At 45.2% G+C, this 25,041-nt stretch overlaps 9 protein-coding genes across 9 annotated transcripts; 5 read left to right on the forward strand and 4 right to left on the reverse strand.

Moving 5' to 3' along the window:
- Positions 1–2,616: 2,616 nt before the first annotated feature.
- CLUP02_07491 (uncharacterized protein) lies at positions 2,617–4,323 on the forward strand (the record flags this gene model as incomplete). Its single annotated transcript, XM_049286485.1, has 5 exons — positions 2,617–3,010; positions 3,082–3,592; positions 3,752–3,896; positions 3,949–4,011; positions 4,072–4,323. 5 exons carry the CDS (start codon positions 2,617–2,619, stop codon positions 4,321–4,323), a joined length of 1,365 nt encoding a protein of 454 aa, XP_049143628.1.
- A 146-nt stretch (positions 4,324–4,469) lies between these two features.
- CLUP02_07492 (NACHT and WD domain-containing protein) lies at positions 4,470–9,686 on the reverse strand (the record flags this gene model as incomplete). The annotated part of the gene is made up of 6 exons (XM_049286486.1): positions 4,470–7,517; positions 7,574–8,539; positions 8,594–8,884; positions 8,941–8,991; positions 9,046–9,600; positions 9,663–9,686. 6 exons carry the CDS (start codon positions 9,684–9,686, stop codon positions 4,470–4,472), a joined length of 4,935 nt encoding a protein of 1,644 aa, XP_049143629.1.
- A 1,288-nt stretch (positions 9,687–10,974) lies between these two features.
- CLUP02_07493 (uncharacterized protein) lies at positions 10,975–12,217 on the forward strand (the record flags this gene model as incomplete). Its single annotated transcript, XM_049286487.1, has 4 exons — positions 10,975–11,044; positions 11,108–11,226; positions 11,280–12,043; positions 12,097–12,217. 4 exons carry the CDS (start codon positions 10,975–10,977, stop codon positions 12,215–12,217), a joined length of 1,074 nt encoding a protein of 357 aa, XP_049143630.1.
- Positions 12,218–12,309: 92 nt separating this feature from the next.
- On the reverse strand, positions 12,310–14,692 carry CLUP02_07494 (serine hydroxymethyltransferase, mitochondrial; the record flags this gene model as incomplete). The annotated part of the gene is made up of 9 exons (XM_049286488.1): positions 12,310–13,397; positions 13,463–13,594; positions 13,680–13,773; positions 13,838–13,897; positions 13,959–14,133; positions 14,225–14,245; positions 14,303–14,435; positions 14,531–14,601; positions 14,676–14,692. The coding sequence occupies 9 exons, from the start codon at positions 14,690–14,692 to the stop codon at positions 12,310–12,312; spliced, it is 1,791 nt and encodes a 596-aa protein (XP_049143631.1).
- A 41-nt stretch (positions 14,693–14,733) lies between these two features.
- Positions 14,734–16,070, forward strand: CLUP02_07495 (uncharacterized protein; the record flags this gene model as incomplete). The annotated part of the gene is made up of 4 exons (XM_049286489.1): positions 14,734–14,839; positions 14,887–15,008; positions 15,064–15,827; positions 15,893–16,070. The coding sequence occupies 4 exons, from the start codon at positions 14,734–14,736 to the stop codon at positions 16,068–16,070; spliced, it is 1,170 nt and encodes a 389-aa protein (XP_049143632.1).
- A 966-nt stretch (positions 16,071–17,036) lies between these two features.
- On the forward strand, positions 17,037–19,355 carry CLUP02_07496 (uncharacterized protein; the record flags this gene model as incomplete). The annotated part of the gene is made up of 11 exons (XM_049286490.1): positions 17,037–17,071; positions 17,129–17,217; positions 17,320–17,393; positions 17,453–17,592; positions 17,671–18,017; positions 18,213–18,366; positions 18,448–18,741; positions 18,830–18,866; positions 18,926–18,995; positions 19,055–19,195; positions 19,297–19,355. The coding sequence occupies 11 exons, from the start codon at positions 17,037–17,039 to the stop codon at positions 19,353–19,355; spliced, it is 1,440 nt and encodes a 479-aa protein (XP_049143633.1).
- An 83-nt stretch (positions 19,356–19,438) lies between these two features.
- On the reverse strand, positions 19,439–20,904 carry CLUP02_07497 (acyl-CoA dehydrogenase domain-containing protein; the record flags this gene model as incomplete). The annotated part of the gene is made up of 4 exons (XM_049286491.1): positions 19,439–19,849; positions 19,909–20,017; positions 20,070–20,543; positions 20,603–20,904. The coding sequence occupies 4 exons, from the start codon at positions 20,902–20,904 to the stop codon at positions 19,439–19,441; spliced, it is 1,296 nt and encodes a 431-aa protein (XP_049143634.1).
- Positions 20,905–21,925: 1,021 nt separating this feature from the next.
- CLUP02_07498 (uncharacterized protein) lies at positions 21,926–22,909 on the reverse strand (the record flags this gene model as incomplete). Its single annotated transcript, XM_049286492.1, has 5 exons — positions 21,926–22,025; positions 22,078–22,279; positions 22,342–22,437; positions 22,508–22,703; positions 22,769–22,909. 5 exons carry the CDS (start codon positions 22,907–22,909, stop codon positions 21,926–21,928), a joined length of 735 nt encoding a protein of 244 aa, XP_049143635.1.
- Positions 22,910–23,790: 881 nt separating this feature from the next.
- Positions 23,791–25,011, forward strand: CLUP02_07499 (methanesulfonate monooxygenase; the record flags this gene model as incomplete). Its single annotated transcript, XM_049286493.1, has 2 exons — positions 23,791–23,843; positions 23,892–25,011. 2 exons carry the CDS (start codon positions 23,791–23,793, stop codon positions 25,009–25,011), a joined length of 1,173 nt encoding a protein of 390 aa, XP_049143636.1.
- Positions 25,012–25,041: the final 30 nt, after the last annotated feature.

Here is a 25,041-nt window from a genome sequence, read left to right on the forward strand (position 1 = left end):
TTAAAATAGTATATAAAATATCTTAATTAAGGAGTATATAGCTTAATTATAAGTTAATTAAAAAGCTCTATAACCCCTTATATAAAAAGTATATAAAATATATAAGTAATAAGCTAATAAAACTAAAATAGATATATTATATAAAATAAATAATTAAGTATTATTATTAAAAAAGAATATTAAAAAGTAACGTCTTAGTTAGAAATTAGTTAATAAATATTTAGGCCTATTTAAAGTTAAATTAATAATTAGAATAGTAAGAGTTACTTATTAACTAAACGTATTAATATAATATAAAATATATAATATATTTTATATATCCTTATTTAAGCCGTATTAATATTATAAAAAAGCCCTTTAAAAGCCTTTACTTATTAAGGATATAAATAGGGAGCTATTTTATAAAATAAAAAATATTATATAATATAAAGGGCTAAAGAGGAAGTAATAATACTTAATTTAATAAAAAGGATATAATAATAATAAAAATACATAAGAACTAGCTAAGTATATTAAAAATATAGCGTTAATTAATATATATAAAAAACGAGTTTTAATTAAATAGCGCGCCCTAACTCTTAATAAGCTTAATAATATAGCGAACTAGTTATTAATAAAAAGAAAAAGTAGGTTATATAGTTATAATTAAATAATATAAACGTACTAATTATAAACTATTTTTTCAATTTTTATAATATATAAAAAGACTACTCTTATTTATAAAAGGACTATTTTTATATATAAAAGGGCCGCCCTAGCTATTTTTTTTAAGGTTATTATAAAAAACATAATCTTTTTATTATTAATAAATCTATAAATAATTAATTATAAATATAGAGTATAAATAGGGTAACTATATACTAATTAAAATATTATTTAAATAATATACTTCGTTATAAATAATACGAAATAATATAATTATTATATTATTATAAGACGAAGACGTAGCGCGGGAGGAGCTTATAACTATTTTATTATTATTATTATTAATAATAGGGGTCGAGTAGGCCTCTTTATTAGCGTACTTAAATACTCTTTACGTATTATTAATAGTAATTTAATAAGTTTACTAAAGCTATAAAGTAATATTAATAACCTAAATAATAAAATAATAAAATAATAATAAAGCGATAAACCTCCGAATTATAAACGTCGTCATTTAAAATAAGTATAATACTTTAAAAAGTTCGTATTAAAGATTTTATAAATTTAAGGACTTAAAATATTATTAATATAATATTTAAAAAAAGCGATAGAATAGTAATAATACTAAGCGCTTATTATATTTTTATAAAAATAGTTCTATATAATATATTCTATATAACGTATACTAAATTTTAAAAAAATATTAAATAAAGGAGTAAACTAAGGGCTATAAATTACTAATTTAATTAATTATAATATTTAGTTTTTAAATTAAGCGCCTTATATATAATATAAATAGGGTAGGGGAGCGGGCGTACTTAACTAACCTTAACTTTTTTAATATTTACTTTTTTTTTTTTTAATAAGAGTTTATAATAGTTAATATAAATAGCATATAAATAGTAATATATATATAAAGTTAAAATAAATAAAGGGGATATTAGGCTTTTTAAGCAGACCGTTATTACTATTATTATTAAATATACTTATAGTATTAATAACTATTTTATTATTAATAATAGTAACGCTACGATTAAGAACTATATTTATATTAAAATAAGTTAATAATAATTATAAAATAACTTTAAAAAAGACTTATATAAGCGCGGGAAGTATATAAGAATAGGGATTTAAGAGATATTTATTAATTATAATATTTATATAATAAGGGAGTAGTATAAACGCTAATAAAAATAAAAGACTATATATAAAAAAGATAATTATAAATAAAAAAGAGGAAAAGAATTTAGAATTATAATAACTTAAAAAGGGATTAATATTAATAAATAAAAATAATTTAAATATAAAATTATAAGGCTATTATTTAAAATAAGGGGTTTATATTTAAATTAATAAGCGCCGCTTATACTTACCCTCGTATTATATATTTAAAAACCTCTTAAATAAAAAATTAATATAATATATATAAACTATAAATAAGTTTTAAAATAAAGCTTAGGAAAGGGAATACTTTATTAAGCTTTATTAATTAAGCCTCGTTAATTAAAAAATAGCTTAGGGAGTATAAAAAGGGGGACTAAGTAATAAAAAAGTAGTTTAAGTATATATAGAGTATTAGTAATATACCTTAAAAAAAGGGTAGATTTTAATAATTTATCTTTTAGACCCTAATAGCAGTTAGCCTCTATGAGTTTTTTCCCTATGTTATATACTTATTAATAGTAGGGTAGGTATAAAAAGCAAGTAAGTAAGCGCAGTAAGCGTTAGTATGCGCATGTTCTGCCTTGTGGTCTTGGCTTTTAAGCCACATATTACCTTCTTACAGTCTGCAGCTGCATGACTGCATCTCCGACTTCGGAAGGGAGGAAATGCGAGCCCACAGCCTTAGATAGATAAATGCCTGCCATCCGACCAGATGCATCTACTGCCTAGTCCAGTCTTAAATTGCATCCACAGCGGGAGCTTACACACCTGTTACTCAGACCAATCAGACGATCTTTCCCTGACACAATGGGTGTTGAGCGCTTAGATCAAATTTCTAGCCCTCAAAGACCAGGACGATACTCTGAGTTCACTAAGATCGAGAAATGGATTATCATCTCCATTGTATCCTACGCGACTTGGTTCTCAGGACTGAGTAGTTTTATTTACTACCCGGCCATTAACGCACTGTCGGAGACATTATCTGTTTCTATCGAAAAGATCAATTTAACGATAACATCCTACCTCGCTGTCGCCACAGTGGCCCCTGCCATGTTCGGTGACTTCGCTGATGTCCTTGGTCGACGTCCGGTATATTTGATGACGCTCAGTCTCTATTTCGTGGCAAACGTGTCGATTGCGTTGTCAAAAACCTATTCTGCACTGATAGGCCTGAGAGCACTACAGGCATTGGCAATTTCTGGTAGGTTTACATGTAGTCACATGCTATCGAGTGTTCGGGCCACGGCAGTGGAAATTGGCTGATGCTCACAGGCACAAATGCTTTCGTGTATGGTGTTATCGCAGATATTGCGTCGCCAGCTGAGCGCGGTTCTTTTGTCAGCGTAGTATCTTTCAGGTTTGTTCTTGTCTACTTCATCTCTATGAATGCATCAGTCCAATTATCGTCAGATATACTGACCCTTATCAGCGTCACAATCGGACCGAGCGTTGGTCCGATTATTGGCGGACTCTTGACTTATGCTGCGGGATGGCCTTGGATATTCTGGTTTCTTTGCATAGCCGCAGGACTATGCCTTGTGTTGGTCATATTTCTATTGCCCGAAACTTGTCGACAGGTCGTTGGCAGTGGGTTGACCCCCCCGCCAAGATACTCTCGACTGCCGTATCAGGGTTTCATGCACCATTGGAAAGGAACGAATGACCAACAGAGTCGTCAGTCGAAAACGAGAACGCCAAATCCATTGAAATCCATCACGATTCTTTTCCGTCGAGATAACACCGTTGTCATATTTGCGGCCGGCCTTCTCTACCTGGTTTACACGTGTGTCTGTACCTCTCTATCGGTATTATTCATCGAGGTTTATAGCCTAAATCAGTGGCAGACAAGCCTGATTTATTTACCTTTTGGTGTGGGCTCTATAGTATCGACCTTGATTTCTGGTCCGATGCTAGATACATTTTATCGCAACGCCCGGACAAGACAAGGACTGCCTACAGATAAGATCGCTGGAGACGACCTAGGTAACTTTCCGATTGAGAAAGCACGTCTCAGCGTCATGTGGACACCGCTTGCTATTACAATCTTAGCACTTGTCGCGTATGGCTGGGTAGTGCACTATCGCCGGGTATGTCAGCCGATTGCTGAGATCGTATGTTGCCCGAAACTGACTACAAAAGCACATTGCACTACCTCTTGTTCTTCAATTCATTCTTGGAATGTCTTTACAATTTGTTTTCAGCGTAAGCATGTCACAGAGAACATGAGCTTTTTTGAGAGAGTCTAATTGAGTACTTGAACAGATCTACAACACACTGTTAACAGACAAGAATCACAATGCAGCAGCAGCCGCTCAAGCCTCGAGCAACCTGATACGATGTACTCTGGCGACTATTGCTGTGGCTTTCTTGCAGAAAATGCTGGATATTATGGGCGCTGGATGGACATATACGTTGCTAAGTGCTTTAAGTTTGATGGCAATGGTCCTTTTTTGCATTGATTATCGTATGGGGACAAAGTGGCGGCAAGCTGCCCTCGAGCCTTGCAATCCATGAAACGTTAAGTCCGCCAAGAACGCCCACGTAATAGAAGAGAACAAGAGAAATCGAAAAGAGTTGATATCTATCAGTATAACATGCCTTTTATAATATACAAGTTGACGAAGTTGTTGAAATGTGAGAGAAAGAACCAGATGAAGATGTCAGTTCAAAGCAGAACATTTGACAACCGCAACCTCCCCATTTCTTGGGCATAGAAGCGACTTTTCTTCTAGCCATACCGAGCATGACGCTAAGCACTCTCGACTGATCCAGTCTCCTGGAAATGAGAATAATTCTGCTACGTTCTTCACCACTAGGGCCTTCATCTTTGGGCACCCCGAGGTTTTTGGTTCCTCTTCAGCAAAAACAATGCTCCCTGAATTATCTGCGTTGCCAGAAGAAGGTATGTCGAAATCAAAAGAAATATGTACCGAACGGACCGAGAAGGATTTTGAAAGAACAATGAGACGGTCTTTGGTCAGAAAACAGAGTATGATAGATGTGTCCAACACCAGTTCACCGGGTAGCTCTAGCGCAGAAACGAACGCCGGGGCTCGCTCCTGTTGTTGAGTGGCAGAATTGAATGATGTTGGAAATGCAGAAGTTGGGAAAGCAAGGAAAGATCTCTCTCTCGAATTCTTCTCTGCTGCTGACTGCTGGCACATAATATGCTTTTTGTCTTGAGTTACGAGGACCCGATCAATGACAAATCTACCTGTTGGAGAAGAGTTTGCGCCTTGAGCAAATCCTTCATTGCTCGGCCGAAGGTTGTTGAAGGCGATGATATGAATTACATCCAAATTCCAGTCAAGGACATGAACTATGCCAGGCCCGAAACCGATGACAAGGTTTGGGTCATGGGGGTGAATAATCCACCTACAGCCGCTCGTCTCCGGGACAAAAGAATGAATGATGTCCCTAGATGAGATGCAAATGATGTAGGCCCTACAATCCGTGTATACGAGCAGAAGATCCGAGGTCTCCTTGAACAGGAGCTGGCATATATGCCCAGCTGTAGTGCTTGCCATCGCTAGTTGAATGCTCGGTTCAAGGGACACATCGCGATCTTCGGAAGAGGGCAGCGAAACTACAAAGACAGTCTTGCTGGAGTCGGAGAAAGCCAGATACTTTCCGTCACTGCTCCAACACATTGCCTCTATACTGAGGTAGCTTTTCGAAGCTTGATAGTTGCGAAGCTTTCCGAGATGTATGTCATGCAATTCAATCATTCCCTTCTCCGTTCCGAAGCAGTATCTTCGTCCGGTTGGTGAAGTTGCAAGAGCTGTAACAGAGTCTATCCAATGACAAGCATTTGCCGAAGCAGTGAAAAGCTGAAGGCTATCTGTTTCACTGTCGCTATCGGCGCCTTTGTGGACTTGCTCTGCATATCGCATGAGAACGTTAGGTTCCCAGGAATTGCCGTAATAACCTCTTATGTCGTAAATCCGACGCGAATCGGGGCTGAACGTGAGCCCAAGTACAGGATCTTGCGACGCGAGCTGGTATATCAACTTGAAATGCGACGTGGTGTACACTTTTACTGTTCCATGTACATCCCCAGTCGCAAACAAATTGCCATCTTTGCTGAGTTCAAATCTGGACACTCCAGTGACGCGGAACTCTTCGACCTTATCCTCGTAGGGTCGCCATCTGAAAACCACCCCTTCCAGGTAAAGTCCCCACAGTTCTGGATAGTGGGGGTGCCAACAGGCATCAATGACCTCACCATATGACATATGTTCTCGGCCTGGTTTCCAGCAGTGTCCAATGTGAAGATGGCCATGAAGGTCCCAAGCTGCGACTGGGTGACCCCTGTAGGCAACGGATATGAGGCTCGCATCTGGGTTGAACGCCATATGGCTGGCAGAATTCAACAGATGACCCTCAAGCTCGGGTTCATCAAGCGTAGCGATCAATTTCCAAGTTGTCGTGAACTCTGAAATATCGAGAGACCGCACTCTTCTGTCATCTGTGCCTATCAAAAGAGTGGCATCAGTGTCGATAAAGAGCAACGCGAGTGGCCTCGATCTTGACTCGTCGTTGCTGACAGATACTAGGCATTTGCCTGTTGGAATATGCCAGACCTTTGTTGTGCGGTAACCATAGGAAGCTAGCAATGTCCCCGAAGTATTCAAGGCAGTTCTATACACAGGCTCATTGTGCTTAAATGGGCTTGAAGAGCTTTCCTCAAAAGTTGAAGAGTCATACAAGAAAACATTCCCTGGCGACGTAAGAATGGCGATCTGAGCTCCAGCAGCCGAGATAGATGCAGTGTATGTTCCAATACCAGTAGAGAGTCGAGCAAGCAAGTCATCCCACTCAACAGAGGATAATCCGGAGACCGCAAGAGACATGCTTTCAGACTTGCCGAATTGCTGAAAAATTGATGAACCTTGAGGACAGAAAGGAGGGATCATTCTGTAGATGGATTCCGAGTCTCTCTGTAAGAGGGCTCCGAATTTTCCTACGATCTTGACGAAGTCCATGGCCCAGCTTTTGAACAGATCTGTGATCAGAGGATTTATTCTGGACTCTTCGAGTTGACCGCAGTATCTCAGAAGGTTCTTTGATGCCTGGACAAGTTGTCGGAGCTGTTTGTTGATAGCTAGGATTTCGATCCATGTCAAAACTGCCGACCCACGTAGGAATTTTTGTAGCTCCTGTATGACGAGATGTGATTCCATGGAGGTGAAAGCGAGATGAAAAGACCACCAATTTGTGGCATAGTCCAAGAATACGAGCTTCTGTTTCCTTCGCAACTTTGTTCGCAGACTCGGATCCATCAAGTTCCGGATACAGCTCAAGAACATCTGCTCGTGTGCAGCGGCGCGATCGATAGATAACACACCCTCTGCATTCAGTAGGTACTCTCTTGCTGTCTCATGAATCATGGACACATTTGCCCCGTTATCAATCACGGTAAACCCAGCACAAAGACCCACGATGGAACGTTGTATGTCGAGGATTTGTGACGTATCCTCGGGCAAGGACTCTGATAGTTCGGCGACTGTCAGAAGTCGAAACGAGCATGATACGCGTTGCAATACACTAAATGACAGTTTGCGGTCTCTTGAGGATAGACTGTTTGCTATCTTCGCCGCCATTCGATCGTAGAGTGCCTCCATGCCCGAAGGCAGTTCATGAAGAACGAGTTCAACATCCTCGTTTGTATGGCATGAGTTGAGTTTGTCGATAACAAATCGCACCCACTGATCGATTAGTCATCTTATTCTCAGTACTCGCTGATAATTATGAAAATACTCACGAGGAAGATGTTTTGAGACCCATCTACAATTCTGTTGGAGATGCTCTCCCTGTACTCAATGCTGCCTGGCATACTAAGTTCTTGACGAATGTAACATCTCAAGTCTTCGAGATGACCTTCCATTCGTATCTTTCCGACCATCAGGGTATTTGACACTCTCTGTATGGCTGTCGCAATCTCTAACGTGTCCCTACTGACGAGGAGAATGCGTATCGGTACGTATGATGACTTGATACCGGAAAATTGTCGTATAATTGCTCTAGAACTATCCGCTTCATCGAGGCCATCCACAATCCAGTATAATGGGGGAAGATCTCTCATCTTGAAAAGCAAAGATTTGAAGATGCGCTCCCAAATGGTATTCGGATCCGCAGTGCTAAAGTCAATGGCGTGGTCCACAAGCTGGAGTACCTTATCAGAAAACACCGGAAATGCTTGCGCTATTTGGTATGCGATAGTCCGTAGCAGTAGGCTGAGGGTTTTTTTCTTTTGGTCTCCAGACCTTATGAAGAAGTATTGGCAATTAAGACCTTTATCAGCCAGTGTGTTGATAAGGAATGAAGAAAGAACCGACTTTCCTGTCCCGGCACCGCCATTTAACCACAGCAGATGCGGGCCGGAGTCAATTGCTTGTAGCCATTCTGAAAAGAGATTCTCCTCGAAAATCCATTGTCCTGTTCCTTCGGCCCACTGATCTTGAAAAAAGATGAAGTCGACGTCCGGTAACTCCATGACACCGAGGTAAGACTTGACATCGAGCGATTTCCTCCGGTTAAGCAAAGGTGACTCTTTTGATCGATTGGATGAAAGGATTTTACTAATGAGAGACTTCAAGACATTTCTGACGGTAACGTAGTTGGGATCTCGAGGACTTTCATATTTGCAAATCCCATGATGATCAGCATCCAAGGCTTTCGAAGTTTCTCCCGGGTATCCTAATACAGAGGATTCCTTTTCTAGAACCATCTGTGCATTCAATAGTCAGTAGGGAAGACTGTAGAGTAACAAGAGTCTACTGACAACACGAAGGTTCTTGACGCCGATTGAGGTAGATTGGGTCTCATAGAAGGACACTATGTCTAGTTTTGGTGCGATATGACGAAATTGCTCGTTGAGCTTTTGCAACATGAACGAGTTATTGGACAGTTCGGATATGTACTGTTTCGAGTTATTGACAAAGGTTGACTGCAGTATTTTGTTAAGGATCTCAGCCAAGTTGGTACCGCGATGAGGAGTTGCAAGGAATGTGATCGCTGAGATTGACTTGATGATAGCTTGATAATCAGGGTCGTTTTGTCCCTGTATGTAGGCCTAGTGCTAAACGTCAATTTCTGAGAAAGCCTACAATCTCTTGTGGAATTACTGACCTCCTTGACAATGAGGCCACCCATACTATGGACTACAAAAATCAAGGGAACCTGGGAGTTCAAAAATTTAGTTTCTCACATGTAACAATAGCCAAATATGCTTACGTCGCCCATTCTGAGATCGTTCTTCTGCCCGTCTTCGGAGAATCTCATATCGAACAAAAGGTCCTTGGCAAAATCGAGGATAGATCGGCTAATGTTTCCTGCCTTGCGAAAATTGGCATTATAACCAAATGTGAGAATCCGGGCTAGGCAAATATCAGGCTCCAGGGGCAAGAATGTCAAGGGCCAAAAAAGTTCTGGATTCTTGTGCTTCGACCAAGTATGCCGGCTCGTCCCCCCAAGGCCATGCACAAAGACAATATCTGCCTTATGCCCATGGTCTGGACTGTAAATGACGCTTAATCCAACGGATCCAGCATCAGATCCAGAAGCAGTGCCCGATTCTGCGCGATATGGCACGTATTCATGGCTTGAGGTGCTTTCGAGAGGCTTTGATTCGGATGCGACGGTTGTGGATTGAACAAGCGTTGACTGGCGTGAAGGGAGGCTGAGGATCTCTTGCTGTGACAAGGTATCGACTCTCTGGGTCTGTCGATGCCCATGGTTTGGCGTTGAATCTCCTGAGGATTTTGACTTCGATTTGAACGGATTTCGGAACTGATGAGTGCAAGGGATGTGGTGAGCCATGTGCCCTATTGAGATAAGAAGACAAAATGAACTGAGGTGCCTACTATCTTTGGCATCGTGACTTTTGAGCGACTGATAAGAGCAGCTTTTAGCAACGCTATCTTGTGAAAAGTCGCGCGCGGTATATCGTACACAAGCTGAATGAAGTTTTAGCCGGCCAGACTCTGAGTGGCCTGTCGTCAATCTGCGTACTACACCAACGACACACCGGGGTACGACAGTCGTTAGTGGGTTCGCGAGGTCGTAATTCGTCTTCTGTGGCCACAAAAATAGGACAGAAAAGCAAAAGAAGAGTTCCCCCCTCTGGCAGAGTCCTTGCAGTCGGGAAGTATTGATATAAATTTTGGCGAATCTATTCACCGACAACACGTTTTAGAACGGTCATCTCGAGACAAAAACTGGAAAAGAAGTCACTGTGCCAAACATTACGAGTAAGGCTAATGGCTAGCAAGGCGCAATGCGAGTTCACGGGCGACTGTGCTCAGGGAAGAATAGGGAAGTGGCTTCGTGGTTCGGGAAACCTCATAGACCCTGAAAAATGCGGCTCTGAGCATCAGCTCCGCACGACGTACTTCCGCGTCTACTTGGTAATTTTGGCTTACACCTGAGGCAGGCTGCATCAATTTCAATAAGCGAACGGACTCGAGATAAGGGTATTATGCTGAAAATCAGCCATATCCACCAATTGTAGCGCGGATCTAATCATCGGCTCCCATCGATGGTCTCAAACCAGCCTTGGAGATGCAGTCATACATGCACGAGACAATAAATATGCAGAGAGGTTGCCACACTTGGTTCATCATCTGTCTGCATGTGAAGTGTGCAGAAGAGTGCATGTGGTGTGGGTGGCGCCTGAAACAGGATGCAACCAGCTGGTTATGCACTAGGAACACAGAACACGACTGACCACCTCCCATTCTCACAACATCCTCATAAGGCAGCGAGATCTTATTGATGGGCATCACCAATCAAATCATTCTTCGGTGAGAAGCCTGCTACACTACCTATGCAGCGGCATGCCCAAATGGTCCCACAGGGCTTATTACCTTATTCATCACAGCAGAATCGGCCATTGGCATATGCAAGGCCGCCAACCGGATTATCTTCGTATTCCATGTTTTATCATTTAGTCGGATACTGTTCTACCGAATCGAACTTTGTATCTTGATTTTAGTTGGCGAGGAAGCTGTGCTTGTCAGGATAGCAGTTCATCACTCAACCCACACTTTAATTAAAGAGGCCGGACGGATGGCTCATCATTATTTAAGTAGCCCTTAGTTTAGTAATAGGTTTGAAGACATTTGATTTCCCTGTTTGGGATTGCGCAGCATCAAGGACCGCAAGATGCCAGACGATTCGAAGTGGTTGCGAGATATCAGTGGAAACTTTCCGCTCCACATGACTGTGGTTTCCGGTAAGAATCCTTAAATATTTATGCAATGTTGCAGACGTACTGATGGAAGTTCAATTTTGCTAGCTATGCCTATTGGAACAAAGGTTCTATCAGCGGAATCTTGGGGCATATCGGCTTGGACAAAGACAGCCAAAATATGCGTCATATTGCCTGGAGACACTCCAAAACGTTACTTTCTCAAGGTCTGTACTGCAGCTTTCGTTGTATTTTATCAACGTACTCATTCACCATATAGCTAGCCACAGGCAAGGGAGCTCGGGCCTTGACAGAAGGCGAATTGCATTCTGCAAATTCAATCAATGAGCTCATCACTGGATTTGTGCCCAAAGCAGCTGGGTGGGGAATGTATCAGCAGGCAGAAGTCGCAGTTTACTGGTTCCTGGGTGACTTTCACGACATGGAACTTTCAAGAGCCCCTGAACCTATGCGTTTCACTTCGCAAATTGCAGAACTTCACCGCAGAGGGGCCTCTCCAAATGGGATGTTTGGGTTCCAGGTCGCCACTGTTTGTGGAGTGATGGTCCGCACGGTGACTTGGGAGAAGAGCTGGGCGGCATCATTCACTCATCAACTCAAAGACGTCATTAAGTATGATAACGAGGTTAATCCTCCCTGGCCAGAGTATGACTCGGCCTGTGAACAACTCATTCAGAAGGTCATACCAAGACTACTGGGTATTTTGCAGGCTGACGGACGAACCATAATTCCAACTTTGATCCATGGGGACTTATGGGAGGGTAACGTTGGCATTGATATGGAGACTGGGGAGTCCATTGCCTTCGATCCAGGATGCGTCTATGCTCACAATGAATGTGAGTTCGGTACATGGAGATGTCCCTGGGCTCATCATTTCAACGCACCAATTTACCAGCGACTTTATCAACGTCACTTTGAGCCCTCTGAGCCAGCCGAAGAATGGGATGATCGCAACCGCCTCTACAGCATCCGTGCTCTCCTAAATCAGGCGGCGGGGCATCCTGGGAGTGTTGCGAGAGAGATGTAAGTACCTCCAATCTACTGCCAAATCAGTGAACTTCAGACTGACTTATCAGTGCCTATAACGACATGCTGTATCTGTGTCAGGAGTATGCGCCATTAGATACCCTAGAAAGATATGATTCTGAGAAAGACATCACTGTTACTGGAGCACGCCCGCATGTAACCTTCCCTTAGCGATGTAGCAGAATGATATTGTAAACTGATTATTCAATATGAATGTGTTGTTTAAGAATGATCTTTCGTTCTCGACTTCCAGCATCCACGTGCTATGAACTTCTCTCATGCCAAGGGGGCGGATGTGCAGAGACGATGAATGCTACCTGTGATTTGAGATCCTCGATCATTGAATGTTTCTGCGCGATGGCCACGAACTGCTCAAGTATCCTGACACGTCTTGATTGGCGAGAACAAGCGCTCGTCTGTTGACAGGGCACCATCTCTGCCTGGATCTTATGCGTAATCTCTAGTGCTTGATGTATCAATACTGCAGCTTTGTTGAATGCAAGTAGTGGCATACCCCTGAGGACCATTGGGGGTGTTCCTAGACGCAGACCAGAACAATTGCCACCCTGGTCACCTGGAATGCTATTCTGATTGCAGATAATGTTGATCAATTCCAAAGCTTTCTCTGCTACAGCTGCATCGATCTTGCGGGGTCTCAAGTCGATGATGACCATGTGGGTGTCTGTCCCACCCCCGACGATGGTGTATCCAAGCTCGATGAGTGAAGCTGCGAGCATGCGGGAAGCCTCGACAACCTGCCTCTGTTGCTCTCGATAGACCGATGATTGCGATTGCCGCAACGCTACTGAGATTGCAAGAACGACACTGTAGTCGCGCGCGGCTTGATAACGAGGGAAAACGGTGCTGTTAATTTTGTCTTTCATCCAACTTCTGTAAAAGATGATTGCCCCTTTGGGCCCACAGAAAGACTTGTATGTTGTTGTCGTGACAACGTGGCAGTGTGGAAAAGGCGACGGGATTGCGCGACCGGCGACCAGTCCGCAGAAATGAGCCATATCACAGTGAAGCAGAGCGCCGACATCATCGGCAATCTTCCGCATGGTCTCGTAGTCTATCAAGCGACTGTAGGATGACCCACCCACGGTGATGATCTTCGGTTTATGCTGCTGTGCCAACTCGTGGAGCCCGTCGTAGTCAATGATCCCGGTTTCGAGATTGACATGGTACGCTACTGCGTTGAACTTAAAGGCACTCTCCGAAACCTTGCGTTTTGACGTTTGATGCCCATGAGAAAGGTGGCCACCATGTGAAAGGTCCATGTGGAAAAGTGTGTCGCCTGGCTCCAAAAGAGCGGTGTAGGTGTACAGATTAGCCAATGAACCAGAGAACGCTAATACAAGTCAGCTTGTTGTCAGTCGGAATCATGGTTCTGAGATTTTCTGAAACCTATCGTACCCTGAACATTTACGCCCCATGTCTCTGCTGACAGGTCAAATGTCTCCAGAGCACGTCGCCAGCAGAGCTCTTCAATTTCATTGACTATGTGTCTTCCACTATGATAACGACGATCTGGGTAACCCTCAGAGGCTGTTGTCTAACGTTAGAGCATTTATCACACAACATTCAAACAACTCAGTTGGGTCATGTGGTGCACAGAAAGTCCTTTTCTTACGCGGCAACGGTGCACCCAAAGCTTCGCGGACCGCGAGTGTCATGTAACTTTCAGGTGCGCTGAGATTGAGCGAGTTCATGTCTCGTGACATTTCCTAAGCATAGATTTCTGTCAGAAATCTTTCAGATCAGCACAAAGGGGTTCGGATAATGGCCCACTCGTCGTAGCAGCAAGGCTCCCTCCGGATCAGCCTGGCGTAAGTGCTGGAAGCGGTTCATCTGTACGGTTCACTCTGTTCAGCGCCTGGGTACGCAAGAGGGGAGCGTCTGAAATGCTCACATCTATGCCAGTATCCGTATAAGAACTACCAGTGAAATGGCTGTTAGCACGGCCATTGGCATGACTCTGGGGGCTGGCGAGTTGCGAGTCACGATTCATTGAGAAGGTTGGCCGATTAGCAGGAATCTGACTGTAGCAATGCAGGTAGTCGAATGTTGCTGAGAGGTCCAAGAAGCTATGAGCTGGCTGGAGGCTTTCTATTGAAGACCTATGTATACTTCGGCAGGTATAAAAGACAATCCCGCGGGTGAGTTTTAACCTCACACCTGAATATGTAGGCGCAAGCTCTGGGGTTTTCGCCGCAGTCACCAAAGCGACGTGAAGAGCCGCAAAAAGGTCCTCACTTCATGGCCTTGATCTCCTGCCTGATTAGTATAATGCTGTGCACCCGCACACTCTGCAGCTCGCCTTGATCACGCGAGCATCCAGGCCATTCTTGCAGATTTCGAAGCAGGCTGCGAGGAGCCTGTCCTAGGACTATGGCTTGGCTGACAAGGACCAAGATAAGGGAATATTAAGAAGTACGACATCGGAAAAACAGTGCCCCTTCTCTATGAATAACCGTATTTCACGCTGTACGTCATCAAAGTCAAGCCACAGCGATACCGGATGGGCCGCCAGAGCGGGGTAAATCAGACAGTAGCTGGTCAATGGTTATGATAGACCAGCCCTCTCTTCCTTACAAATAGTGAGATGTGATTTAGCAAGGTGATCTACACAATGAGACCCTCCATGCCCGATTAATTGAACAGCCTCGTCGTGAAGTTATCGAGAAATGGTGGCTCATGAATTGACGCCGACTTTCGAAAGCGATGATCCATCTCATGAGAACTTTCGGCTCATTGAGGGTGGATTCCCTCTATTCAACGCGGTTGTAGAAGGTCAGGCTGGAATCCCTTTGAAGTACGGATATGCTAACGAGGCCAAGCATTGCCGGCTGGAACCACTGTCTTGCGGGCAACTGACTACGGTGACCATTGCTCATGGTTTCGTATCGGTCGCATAGAGACGCGAGACCAAGACAATGAAGAAGTTCACTTCTTCACAAAGGTAAGTTTGTCAAACTACTTTAAATCGCCATCATGACTGAGGTCTTCTTTCTTAGTATGGCACCGGGGACCTCGGGAAGAACCTGCTTGGAAGCGAATACCAATCCCAATGTAATCTGTACTCGTTGATTCCGGACCATGTGCCAAAACCAATCAGCTGTGGGAGTCTGGGAATTTCAGGGTCTAACGAAGGATGCTTCCTCCTGACTCAATTCATCCAATTCGACAACCGTGATTTGCCGGATCCTGACTCGACAGGTGCTCTTATCGCTAAGCTGCACAGTGCATCCAAGGGCGCTTCGAAAAACTATGGGACAGCTGGCCGCAACTTCGACGGAATGTTGTGCTACCTGGAAGGGTGGGAAAAGCACTGGCATATCCTCTTCGCCAAAATCTTGTTTCAGGTTTACCACTACAACGTTCTAGCCAATGGCCTGTGGGAGGATCTCGACACTGCTATCGTCAAGGTCATACACCATGTTATCCCAAAGCTTTTGTCTTCTTTGCGCGACGGAAACCAAGGAATCGAGCCAACTTTCATTCACGGAGACTTATGGAATGGAAACTTTGGCACCGCGGATGACACTGGCAAGCTTTACGTATTTGACTCCAGTGGGTACTACGCCCACCACGAGATGGAGTTTGCCTACTGGAGAACAGAGCATCATCGAATGCACCAACAAGACTATTGTGGGGCTTACTTCAAACACTTTCCCCCAAGTGACCCAGCTGCTGAGTTTGAAGATCGTATGCTCCTGTATACCCTCAAGCCGCTTCTATTATATTCATCTATGAACCCGGGGCATATCACGAGGCAGAGGTAAGCAGCACATCTGCGAATACCACCGTACCGATGTCATCTGAGAGTCAACTAACATTGCGAAGAGCTCTGGCCAATATGAACTCCCTTCTCCGAAAGTATTATCCAGCGGGAGACATGGATATGAAGACAGATAGTACACTATTAGATATCACGAACGGAAGTCATTTATGGGTCCGGGATTTTCCTTCGGAAGTGGGCAGGTTCATCAACACTCGCAAGGCAAGCAAAGGGACCCCGTGATGGGACAGGCCAGGTTGGATTTGCTGACATGATTTATGATGTATGGAATTAATCGCGGCAAGGTGTGTTGGTGCCTTGCACACTCATTCAATCTTTGATGAATCTTACCTAAATCTAAGGAGTTTCCATATCGAACTACGAACTATCGCACTTAGTTTATACCGAAAGCATCTCAAATTCGTGATAGTCTTCCTCTCCATCCTCATCTGTTACGGACCGCACGGAAAAGAACACAATCAGCTCTGGAAGCTTGGGGATCGTGTTTAGTTGTTGTAGTTGTCTTTGTAGCGGACACCATTTCCAATGTTGTCACACCGCTTGTAGTTGAGATTTTACTCGTTGGTGGAGATGGTGGAATAGCCTTCATCCCAGCGTTGAAGTAGACGGTCGTCGAGCTGCTTGTGGACGTAGAGAATGCGGGATTGCTTCCAAAAGCTTAATGATGTGGGCTGCAAAACCTAAGCCGATGTTGACTAAACCGTAGGTTTCTAGGCTTTGTGAAAGTAAGGGACGTTTTTTTTGGGTGCACAGGATGCTAGAAAGCCCAGAGAATAACATCAGACGGAAGCGGTCGTTATTGATTTGACTGATAAGTTGAAAGCAGCTCCCAAAGACCGGTTATTCAGACACTGTGAGAAATTGTGAAGCCTCATATCAGAGTTGAGGCAGCTAGAGGCCGCTCGCAGGTAGTTTGTCTGCGTGCTTTGCCTGTCGGATTGGAAGTCCAATTCGACCGCGGCGTACGGCCGACTGCGCAGGGGCCAATTAGGGGCCCTATTTACGATTATCGTAGCCTACCCAACCTACGGTTGGAACCTCCTTTTTACACCTGCGCAGAAATTCATATAGTTCAATTGATCTCTTCGTCAACCCACGGTTCGAACCAATTACCCTGTAATAGGGATACCAACATTGCCTAATAACCTGCCGCTGTTTAGCGCCGGTATGATTTATCGTTTGGGTGACATGGTCGTTTGGCTGAAATGCACCTACTTTAGTGGGTGATGAATGTCGAGTGCCCACGAGTAGCGTAATATCCGTTGCATCTCCGTTGCAAGTCCCGCTATTACCTCCGTCTCCGCCTCCGCTTTAGTGCCTCCGTTGCCAGTTACTGCGCATGGAACGATGCCGATCTACAACGACACATGTGACGTAGCTTAGTAATTCGATAATGTAACTGGCGGAAATATGCCCGGAACAACGGAGTAATGCTCGAGTAGCTGCGAACTCGCATCTTGACAACATTGAGACACGTTGCCGCGTTGCGGCTCGTTTCACTGCGCACTATCACGGTTCAACCGCTATGAATTGACAAAAACCATCGTGAACTCTAGTACAATTCCTTCGCGAAGTGTTTGGAAGACTCTGTTTCGTCACCTTAGGCCATAATCATGCCACGCGCCGAAGGTCAATTTCTAGTAGATTGGGATGATGGCGATAACGATCCTTTATGTCCGAGAAGCTACGGTAAGACAAGAAAGTGGTTGATCACCATGGTGGTTTCGCAAATGGCGCTCTGCATGTAAGATCTATGGTCACTAGAACCCCTAGGGGTCTGTGTCACTGCTAACACTTTACACCTGCAAAGCACATGTGCGAGTTCTATTTACACTTCAACATACCCTAACTTGGAGGCCGAATTTCACAACTCGAGGATTGTTTCGACTCTGGGACTATCAACTTTTGTTCTCGGTTTGTCGCTGGGGCCGATGCTCTTCAGTCCTCTCAGCGAGTTTTATGGGCGGAGGCCGATATACTTGATCTCGTCCACTTGCCACCTCCTTTTTCTGATCCCCCAAGCGACAGCAAGAAACATCACCACACTAGTTATCCTTCGCTTCTTGGACGGTTTCTCAGGGAGTGCTTTCCAAGCTGTATCCGCTGGAACCGTCCGAGATTTGTTTTCAAACGACGAATTACAAGCGCCCATGCTGCTGTTTTCCATATGTCCGTTCATTGGACCAAGCCTAGGACCCTTAGTAGGCGGATTCATTAACTATTATACTGGGTGGCGCTGGACGTTCTACGTTCTCATAATGTGGTCATTTGTACTAGAGCTGGGAATAGTCTTTCTTGTCCCCGAAACTTATCGTAAGCTTGATGACCCCCCTCCAAGAACTCGCAACTGACATGGCTTATTAGATCCCATTCTTTTACGGAACAAGGCTCGCAATCTTCGGAAAGAAACCGAGGATGATCGTTGGAAAGCAGCTTCGGAGATGCATTCCAAATCTGTGCTCGGTGCAGTTGGGATATCATTACTGCGGCCCATCCAGCTCCTCATTTTTGAGCCAATGTGTCTCTCTCTTTGCCTCTTCTCGGCTTTGCTACTTGGCATACTATACTTATTCTTTGGAGCTTTCCCTCTTGTTTTTAGAGAGACTTATGGCTTCAATCTCTATCAAATTGGCTGTAGCTTTCTGGGGATCTTGGCTGGTATGCTGCTGGGTATTGCCACCGATCCGGTATGGCATAAAGTCAGGATAAGACTCATTTTGAAGAACAAGGGCCAAGGCGAAAATGGAGATGGCAGCGAGCCTGAGTTCCGACTTCCACCCGCTATGTTCGGGTCTATTCTTGTTCCAGTGGGAATTTTCATGTTTGGTTGGTCCATGTACCCTTGGGTGCATTGGATAGTTCCCATCGTTGGTACAGCCATGTTCGGGGCTGGGTAAGTCTTGTTGAGCTTTGACATATACATGCAAGCGTTGGCGCCCTCTCAACAGTAGTTTGGACTAACACAATGTTCTTCTCAATAGAAACATCCTTCTTTTCACTGGTATCTGGACCTTTCTGGTGCGTAGCACATCTCGAGAAGAATTACCAAGACATAGAAAGTCACTAACAGAGAACAGGTTGAAGCTTATCCCAGGTATGCTGCCAGTGCGCTAGCTGCCAATTCTTTTGTCCGTTGCCTGGCGGCTGGTAAGTGTCCCCTGACGAATTGCAGAGTCTTCGTACATAATTGACTGATTCCTTCATAGCTGCATTTCCGCTGTTTGGAAATCAGATGTACGTGAGGCTCGGGTTTCAATGGGCCTCATCACTTTTAGGCTTCTTGGCTATTGGAATGATGGTCTTTCCTTACCTATTCTTCAAATATGGAAAGCTTATTCGTGGCAAGAGTAAGTTTGCCGATGCGTCGATCTCTCTGTAAAATCTCTATATGAAGTTATCAAGCATTTTCACAATTCCACGATATGGACCTGTAAGTATAGACATCTAGACTATTGGTTCAAGCCAATAAGAGGGCAGTGGGGAAGGTTCATATTTCACAAGCTCTGAGCGATGATTAGTCTAATGGGGATGAGAGAAATTTAAGGCTCAAAATGCGTTATATTCATTGATACTTCCGCCTGGTGTCTTCTCTAAGTGTACCATGTCGGCTCGGGAATCTCGCCCAGCAGCTGATATCTACCGAGCTCACGATTTTTGTAAGACACAGGATCATGCAGACTGTGTGTCCTGATATCCCTCCAGAATCTGTCAAGGCCAACCTTAGTTCCGGTGGCTTTCGCGCCCGTCACCTCGAACACACCGGACGTAACCCGAAGTCCCGTGTCAGTTGCCGTGACCTTGACACTAGCAACCCACTCCGCTGCTTCTCCTCGAGCCTTTGCAGTGACCTTGGCCCTAGTTGATGGATCTCCAGAGTACTTGTACAATGCATCAATCTCGAGACCAGCCTTGTCGGCAAGTGCATCGGCTGCACGGAGGTGAGCTAGGAAGTTTCCGTAAGTGGACAGGATATAAAACTCATCCTCGGCCTTCTCCTTGTTCTGAAGTCCGCTGTGAGCATTTTATGGGTATAATTGATTAGAGCTGTTCTAACACTTACATCACCGCCGAAGGGCCAGGCCCGCGTGTTTTTTCTAGTGTAGGCTGAGGCAAAATCCAACGCACCCCATGCAATACCGATGTAGAAGTTGCTGAAAACGAGTTGAATCCTGTCCCTAAAGTCAGATTTTGCTATTCAAGTGTTGAGAATTGGGTTCTTACGTGGGAAGAAGCAGACTTGCAAACGGGATTTTGAGAATCGAGTCATCTGGCTTTTTCTCGGCGGCATTCCATCCTAGTGCATCAGACCAGGGCGCAGTGACGTTCTCAATCTTGACGCTTCCCGACTCACTCAGACGCAGGCCAACATTATCCCAGTTGTGAGAAAAGATAATTCCCGGCTGGTCAGTCTTCACCAACGCATACAGGTGGTCATCCGTACCCTCAAGTACACCTTCGAGAACAGTCAAGTCGGAGATAACTCCACCGGTGTTGAAGTTCTTGAAGCCATTGAAGATGACGTTGTCGCCGTCTGAAGTGATCTTGTGATCGCTGTCGCGAGGGTTCACGGCACCACCGACAAAGTAGTTGTTGGAAATGATGAGATCCTGAGTGCGGTCTGCCTGCTCAGAGCTGCCAATGACGTTGGCCGTCGTTGACCAGAGCAAATGGTATCCCAGAAGCATGCCAATTGATCTATTCCAGTACATCAGAAATTCAACTCGCAAAAGTACTCAATTTTCGGTCAAACTCACCCGTCTCCCTTGGCAACCTCGCGAATCACCTTGTAGCCGACGCTCCACGGCTGCTCACCACCGCCATACTTTTTCCATCCCAGGACTTTGAGAAGACCAGAATGCTTCAGCAGCGCAATCTCAGCTCTAGGTGACTTATTCTCCCTCTCACGCTGCGCGGCATCTACGGCTAGCACATCTGCAACGTGTTTGGCTCGCTGAAGCCACGCTGCTTCGTCCGCAGGAAGTGACGACCACTTCTGCTGGTACTCGTCGTACACTTTGGGGTCGGTTGCAGGAACCGAACGAGCGTTGCTACTCATTTTGTACGACCTTGGGGATTAGATTCTTGGGTTCTCCGAAGGAATGGCTGTCTTGTCGCATGAATTTGGGGAGGAATAAAAGCGAGTAGAAATCCGCAACAGGCGGGAACCGGTTGACTGATGTGTAAGAGGACTGGATGAATATTGTCTCCCTTCTATCTTTGATGTCAAATTGCGCCACCATGTATCTAAATATGCTCAAACACGCCCGCCCGTGCCGCCTCCGTAGCCTAACGGTTCAGCGATAGCCGGCACTCCGTTCCGCCGTCGCCAGTGGCGCGAGGGTCCACAGCTATGTTGTCATATGTCGCAATCGCAACGACTTAGGATGCGCGCGTGGGTGTACTTCGCACCTCCGCGTCTGGCCCCCAACCCCATACCGACAGGTAATGAGGCATGCAGGGATAAGGTCACATTGGAGCTTAACTACCTTTGTCCAGGGACAATTGCCTGTTCAGAAGACTTTCGTGATCGGGCAGATATTCTATCTGATGTTGAAAGTATCATTGTTTCGGCAGCTGCTCTGACTTGTCGCAGAGAGTTCTCGAAAGAGGGGTCTGCGAGCACCAGGATGGCACCATATACGCTATTCTGCAGCAATCGCGGCATATCTTTGCAGTGCACCAATCAGGCTTCATTGTACAAGAATTTTATTCAATTGAGTTTCTGACTATGGGCTGCTCTGAAACCCCGAGGTTAGTCGTCAATCTTTGTTACCTGTAACATCAATCCAGCCGGCCAAGGAAGATGGATGACAGAAGATGTCATGTCCCGTTATGTTGTTTTCCTCTCCCGCCAAATCGACTCTCTGCGATTTAAGGACTTCAATGAATATAAACAGCTGACACCTAGATTGGACCGTAGGATGAATGTTAATTCCTAGAGGAGAGACACAAATTTTGCAATTAGATAACGTCTGGTATCTACATTTTGACCATATGACTAGTGACTACCACTTCGATACAAATGCCTCATTCATCAGGTCTATCAATAAATTGCACTGTTGCCTCAATCTGGCAAGCTACTCGGTCTTCTTCCGAGTCTTGGGGAAATACTGAGAAGTATCACCCAATGGTAACTCTACCAAAGAGTCCTTTAGCAAGAGGTGGAAAGTCAGATACCTGAGTTGTGTTAGTTGAGCAAAATTGTTCTCTGCAACAGCTAGAAACCTACCATCCAACAAGCCCAGCGAGGAACGCGAAAACGCCACCACTCTTCTTCAGTCCAACCGATGCGCTATCATGACCATCGGCAGCAGCAAAGTAGCTAGCAGCAACCAGTACGAAGCATAACTCAACGAAGATGAAGATCAGGATGTAAACGATATTTGTCGGTATGGTGGCGACTAGGTAGGCGAGAACGAAGACACTCCAAACTGCGCGAGAGTCATTGCGTTAGTCTTAATTTTTGACTGCAACGATTGATAACATCACTCACTGATCATGAAAAGTCCGAGAGCATTGTTCAACTGCTGGGTATCATCGCCATATGCTGCTGAAACCCCAAAAGAGGGAGTTAATATGGCACCGTAACCTGCGTAAAAGAGGCCTGTACGCTGATTGTCAGTCGAGGAGGCGTTGAAAGCCATCTCATTCGAGCTTACCGAAAGCACTGAAGACACTGTAACCAAAGCCGTTTCCTCCCGTAAGCTCCCACTGCGCAGATATTACTAGGCCAAAGGCAGCTAGAAAGAAAAAGTTTGCGATATAGACGTTAGTTGTTGTCACTCCTCGCCACTCCATTAGACTCAGGGAAAGCGTCGTCAAGGTTGTAGAGAAAGCTCCGATCGGAAGTGAGGTCTATAGGCTTTTTGATCAGTCAACATGTTTGGAAGGATCGCAAATTCGCGAAAAGGGGTACTCACCGCTGCTGTAGGAAGCGGTCTTGGTGCAGTGAATCGAGGCCCATGGTTAAGCGTCTCGAATCTCTCCAAGGTAGGCTCTGGCTTGACAGACTCGACCCCTTTCTCGCTTGCCCCATTGGGGGGTGAAGAGTAAATGGACATTGTAGTTGGAGTAGGACAATAGACGAGAGAAATTGAAAGAAGGAAGACAACAAGGAGAGTTGCAGGCGCAGGTCTGTCTTTCGGATCCTTCAGCAGATGAATCAAACAGAACTTAGTTATGAACCCGACGACATGGCCCTGGTGTCAGTGAGTTTTCCGAAAATTTGCGCTATCCTTGCTCATTGCAATGAGACCTTAGAAAGCTCAGACTCGTCTCAATGAATTGATTGAGATTAAAGTTCGCAGATCTTGGTTCAATCCCACATCGCGCCATGTTGGGGTGGATGCAGCCATCGAAGCGTGGGGAAACCCCAGTCAACGGGGATCTGGCGATCTCGCCATTGAGTCGATAATGGTGCAATTGCCGCACTTGGAGAGGACGGGTGAGCGGCAAGGCACATAGCCTTTTCCCTCAGCACCACATGCCTCTTCAAGTGCCGTGACTGGCTCCGATTGTATCAATTTAAATTCCGGCATGCGTCGTAATGTGGTATTTGGAAATCACGTCAGAGCTAGGCATAGGTTCGCCAATATCGTCAATTCGACGGAACTTCCTCCGCAATGTCGATCTGGATATATCGCGCAGAACGCGCCAGCATAGCTGCATCCTAGTAGATGCAGAATGATGGTTTGATATCTGCTGGTCACATCTCCTCTTCTGTCATTGTTGCTATGTCACCGTCCTTGATGATAGGATTTGAGAACCTGCCACTCTTCCGTTCCCCGTCTCCAAAGTGTGCTTGGTCAACATCGTTCAAACTCAATCTACTTCAGTGTTACCAGGTCAAAGTGAAAAGGGACTTGATCGCTTCTTGCAATCACAATTGACGTCCAAAATTGGCAGCCACAGACCCTACGGTTTTCACATCGTCGCAGCGAAAATGACCGCTCAACCACATCCCCTCAATAGCGACCCTGAACGACTGCTTTTCGCGTAGGTATCCCCTCCTCAAAGGTTTCAGACAAATAGCTAACTTGACAGATACTGGGTACCCAATGTCTCGGGTGGCTTGATAATCAGCAAGATCCCGCAGAGGACAAACTGGGACCTAGCTAGCAACGTCAAATACGCCAAGGCTGCGGAGCAAGCTGGTATCGAGTACGGCCTCACGCAGATTCGCTTCACGTCTGGATACGGTGCTGCAAACCAACATGAGTCTGTGTCCTTCTCTCAGGCAATTCTCCAAGCCACAGACACAGTGAAGATCATTGCTGCTATTCTCCCTGGGCCCTGGAATCCCACGACGGTGGCGAAGCAGATCGCCAGCATCGACCACTACAGCAATGGCCGCATTGCCGTTAACATCGTGAGCGGTTGGTTCAAGGGCGAATTTACAGCCATCGGCGAGTGGTGGTTGGAGCATGCTGAGCGTTACCGTCGCAGCAATGAGTTCATCCGCTGTCTCAAAGGCATCTGGACCGCACCCGAGGACACAGGATTTACCTTCGGCGGTGACTTTTACCGCTACAGGAACTATGTGCTCAATCCTAAGCCAGTCCAGAAACCTCATCCCGAGATCTTCCAGGGCGGCAACAGCGACGACGCCAGAAACAATGGCGCCGAGGTCAGTGACTGGTACTTCATGAACGGCAACGACCTCGATGGTTTCCGTAACCAGATTGCGGACGTAAAGGCCCGCGCGGCAAAGGTCGGCCGCGAGGACCAGGTGCGCTTCGCGGTGAATGGCTTTGTCATCGTTCGTGAAACAGAAGAAGAGGCCGTTCGCGTGTTGCAGGAGATCCAAGGCAAGGCGGACAAGGAGGCCGTCGAGGCGTTCCGGGCCTCTGTTCAGGAAGCTGGGGCCAGCACCTCAAACAAGAAGGGCATGTGGGCCGATAGCAAGTTCGACGACTTGGTACAGTACAACGATGGCTTCAAGACAAAGCTCATTGGTACTAAGGAGCAAGTTGCTGAGCGACTTGTTTTGTTGAAGAGTTTGGGTGTTAACCTAGTGCTCACTGCCTTCTTACATTACGATGAAGAGATTGAGCAATTTGGACGGGAGGTTTTGCCCCTCGTAAGACAGTTCGAAAAGGAGGGTCGTGGTAAGGACGCAAACCTTGAAATTGAGAGAACGGGAGATGTGTACCGTAAGAAATAGGATCACAATACCAACTGGATATGGACTTGC

This window comes from Colletotrichum lupini, chromosome 4, assembly GCF_023278565.1.
Source record: "Colletotrichum lupini chromosome 4, complete sequence".
NCBI classification, from domain to species: domain Eukaryota; kingdom Fungi; phylum Ascomycota; class Sordariomycetes; order Glomerellales; family Glomerellaceae; genus Colletotrichum; species Colletotrichum lupini.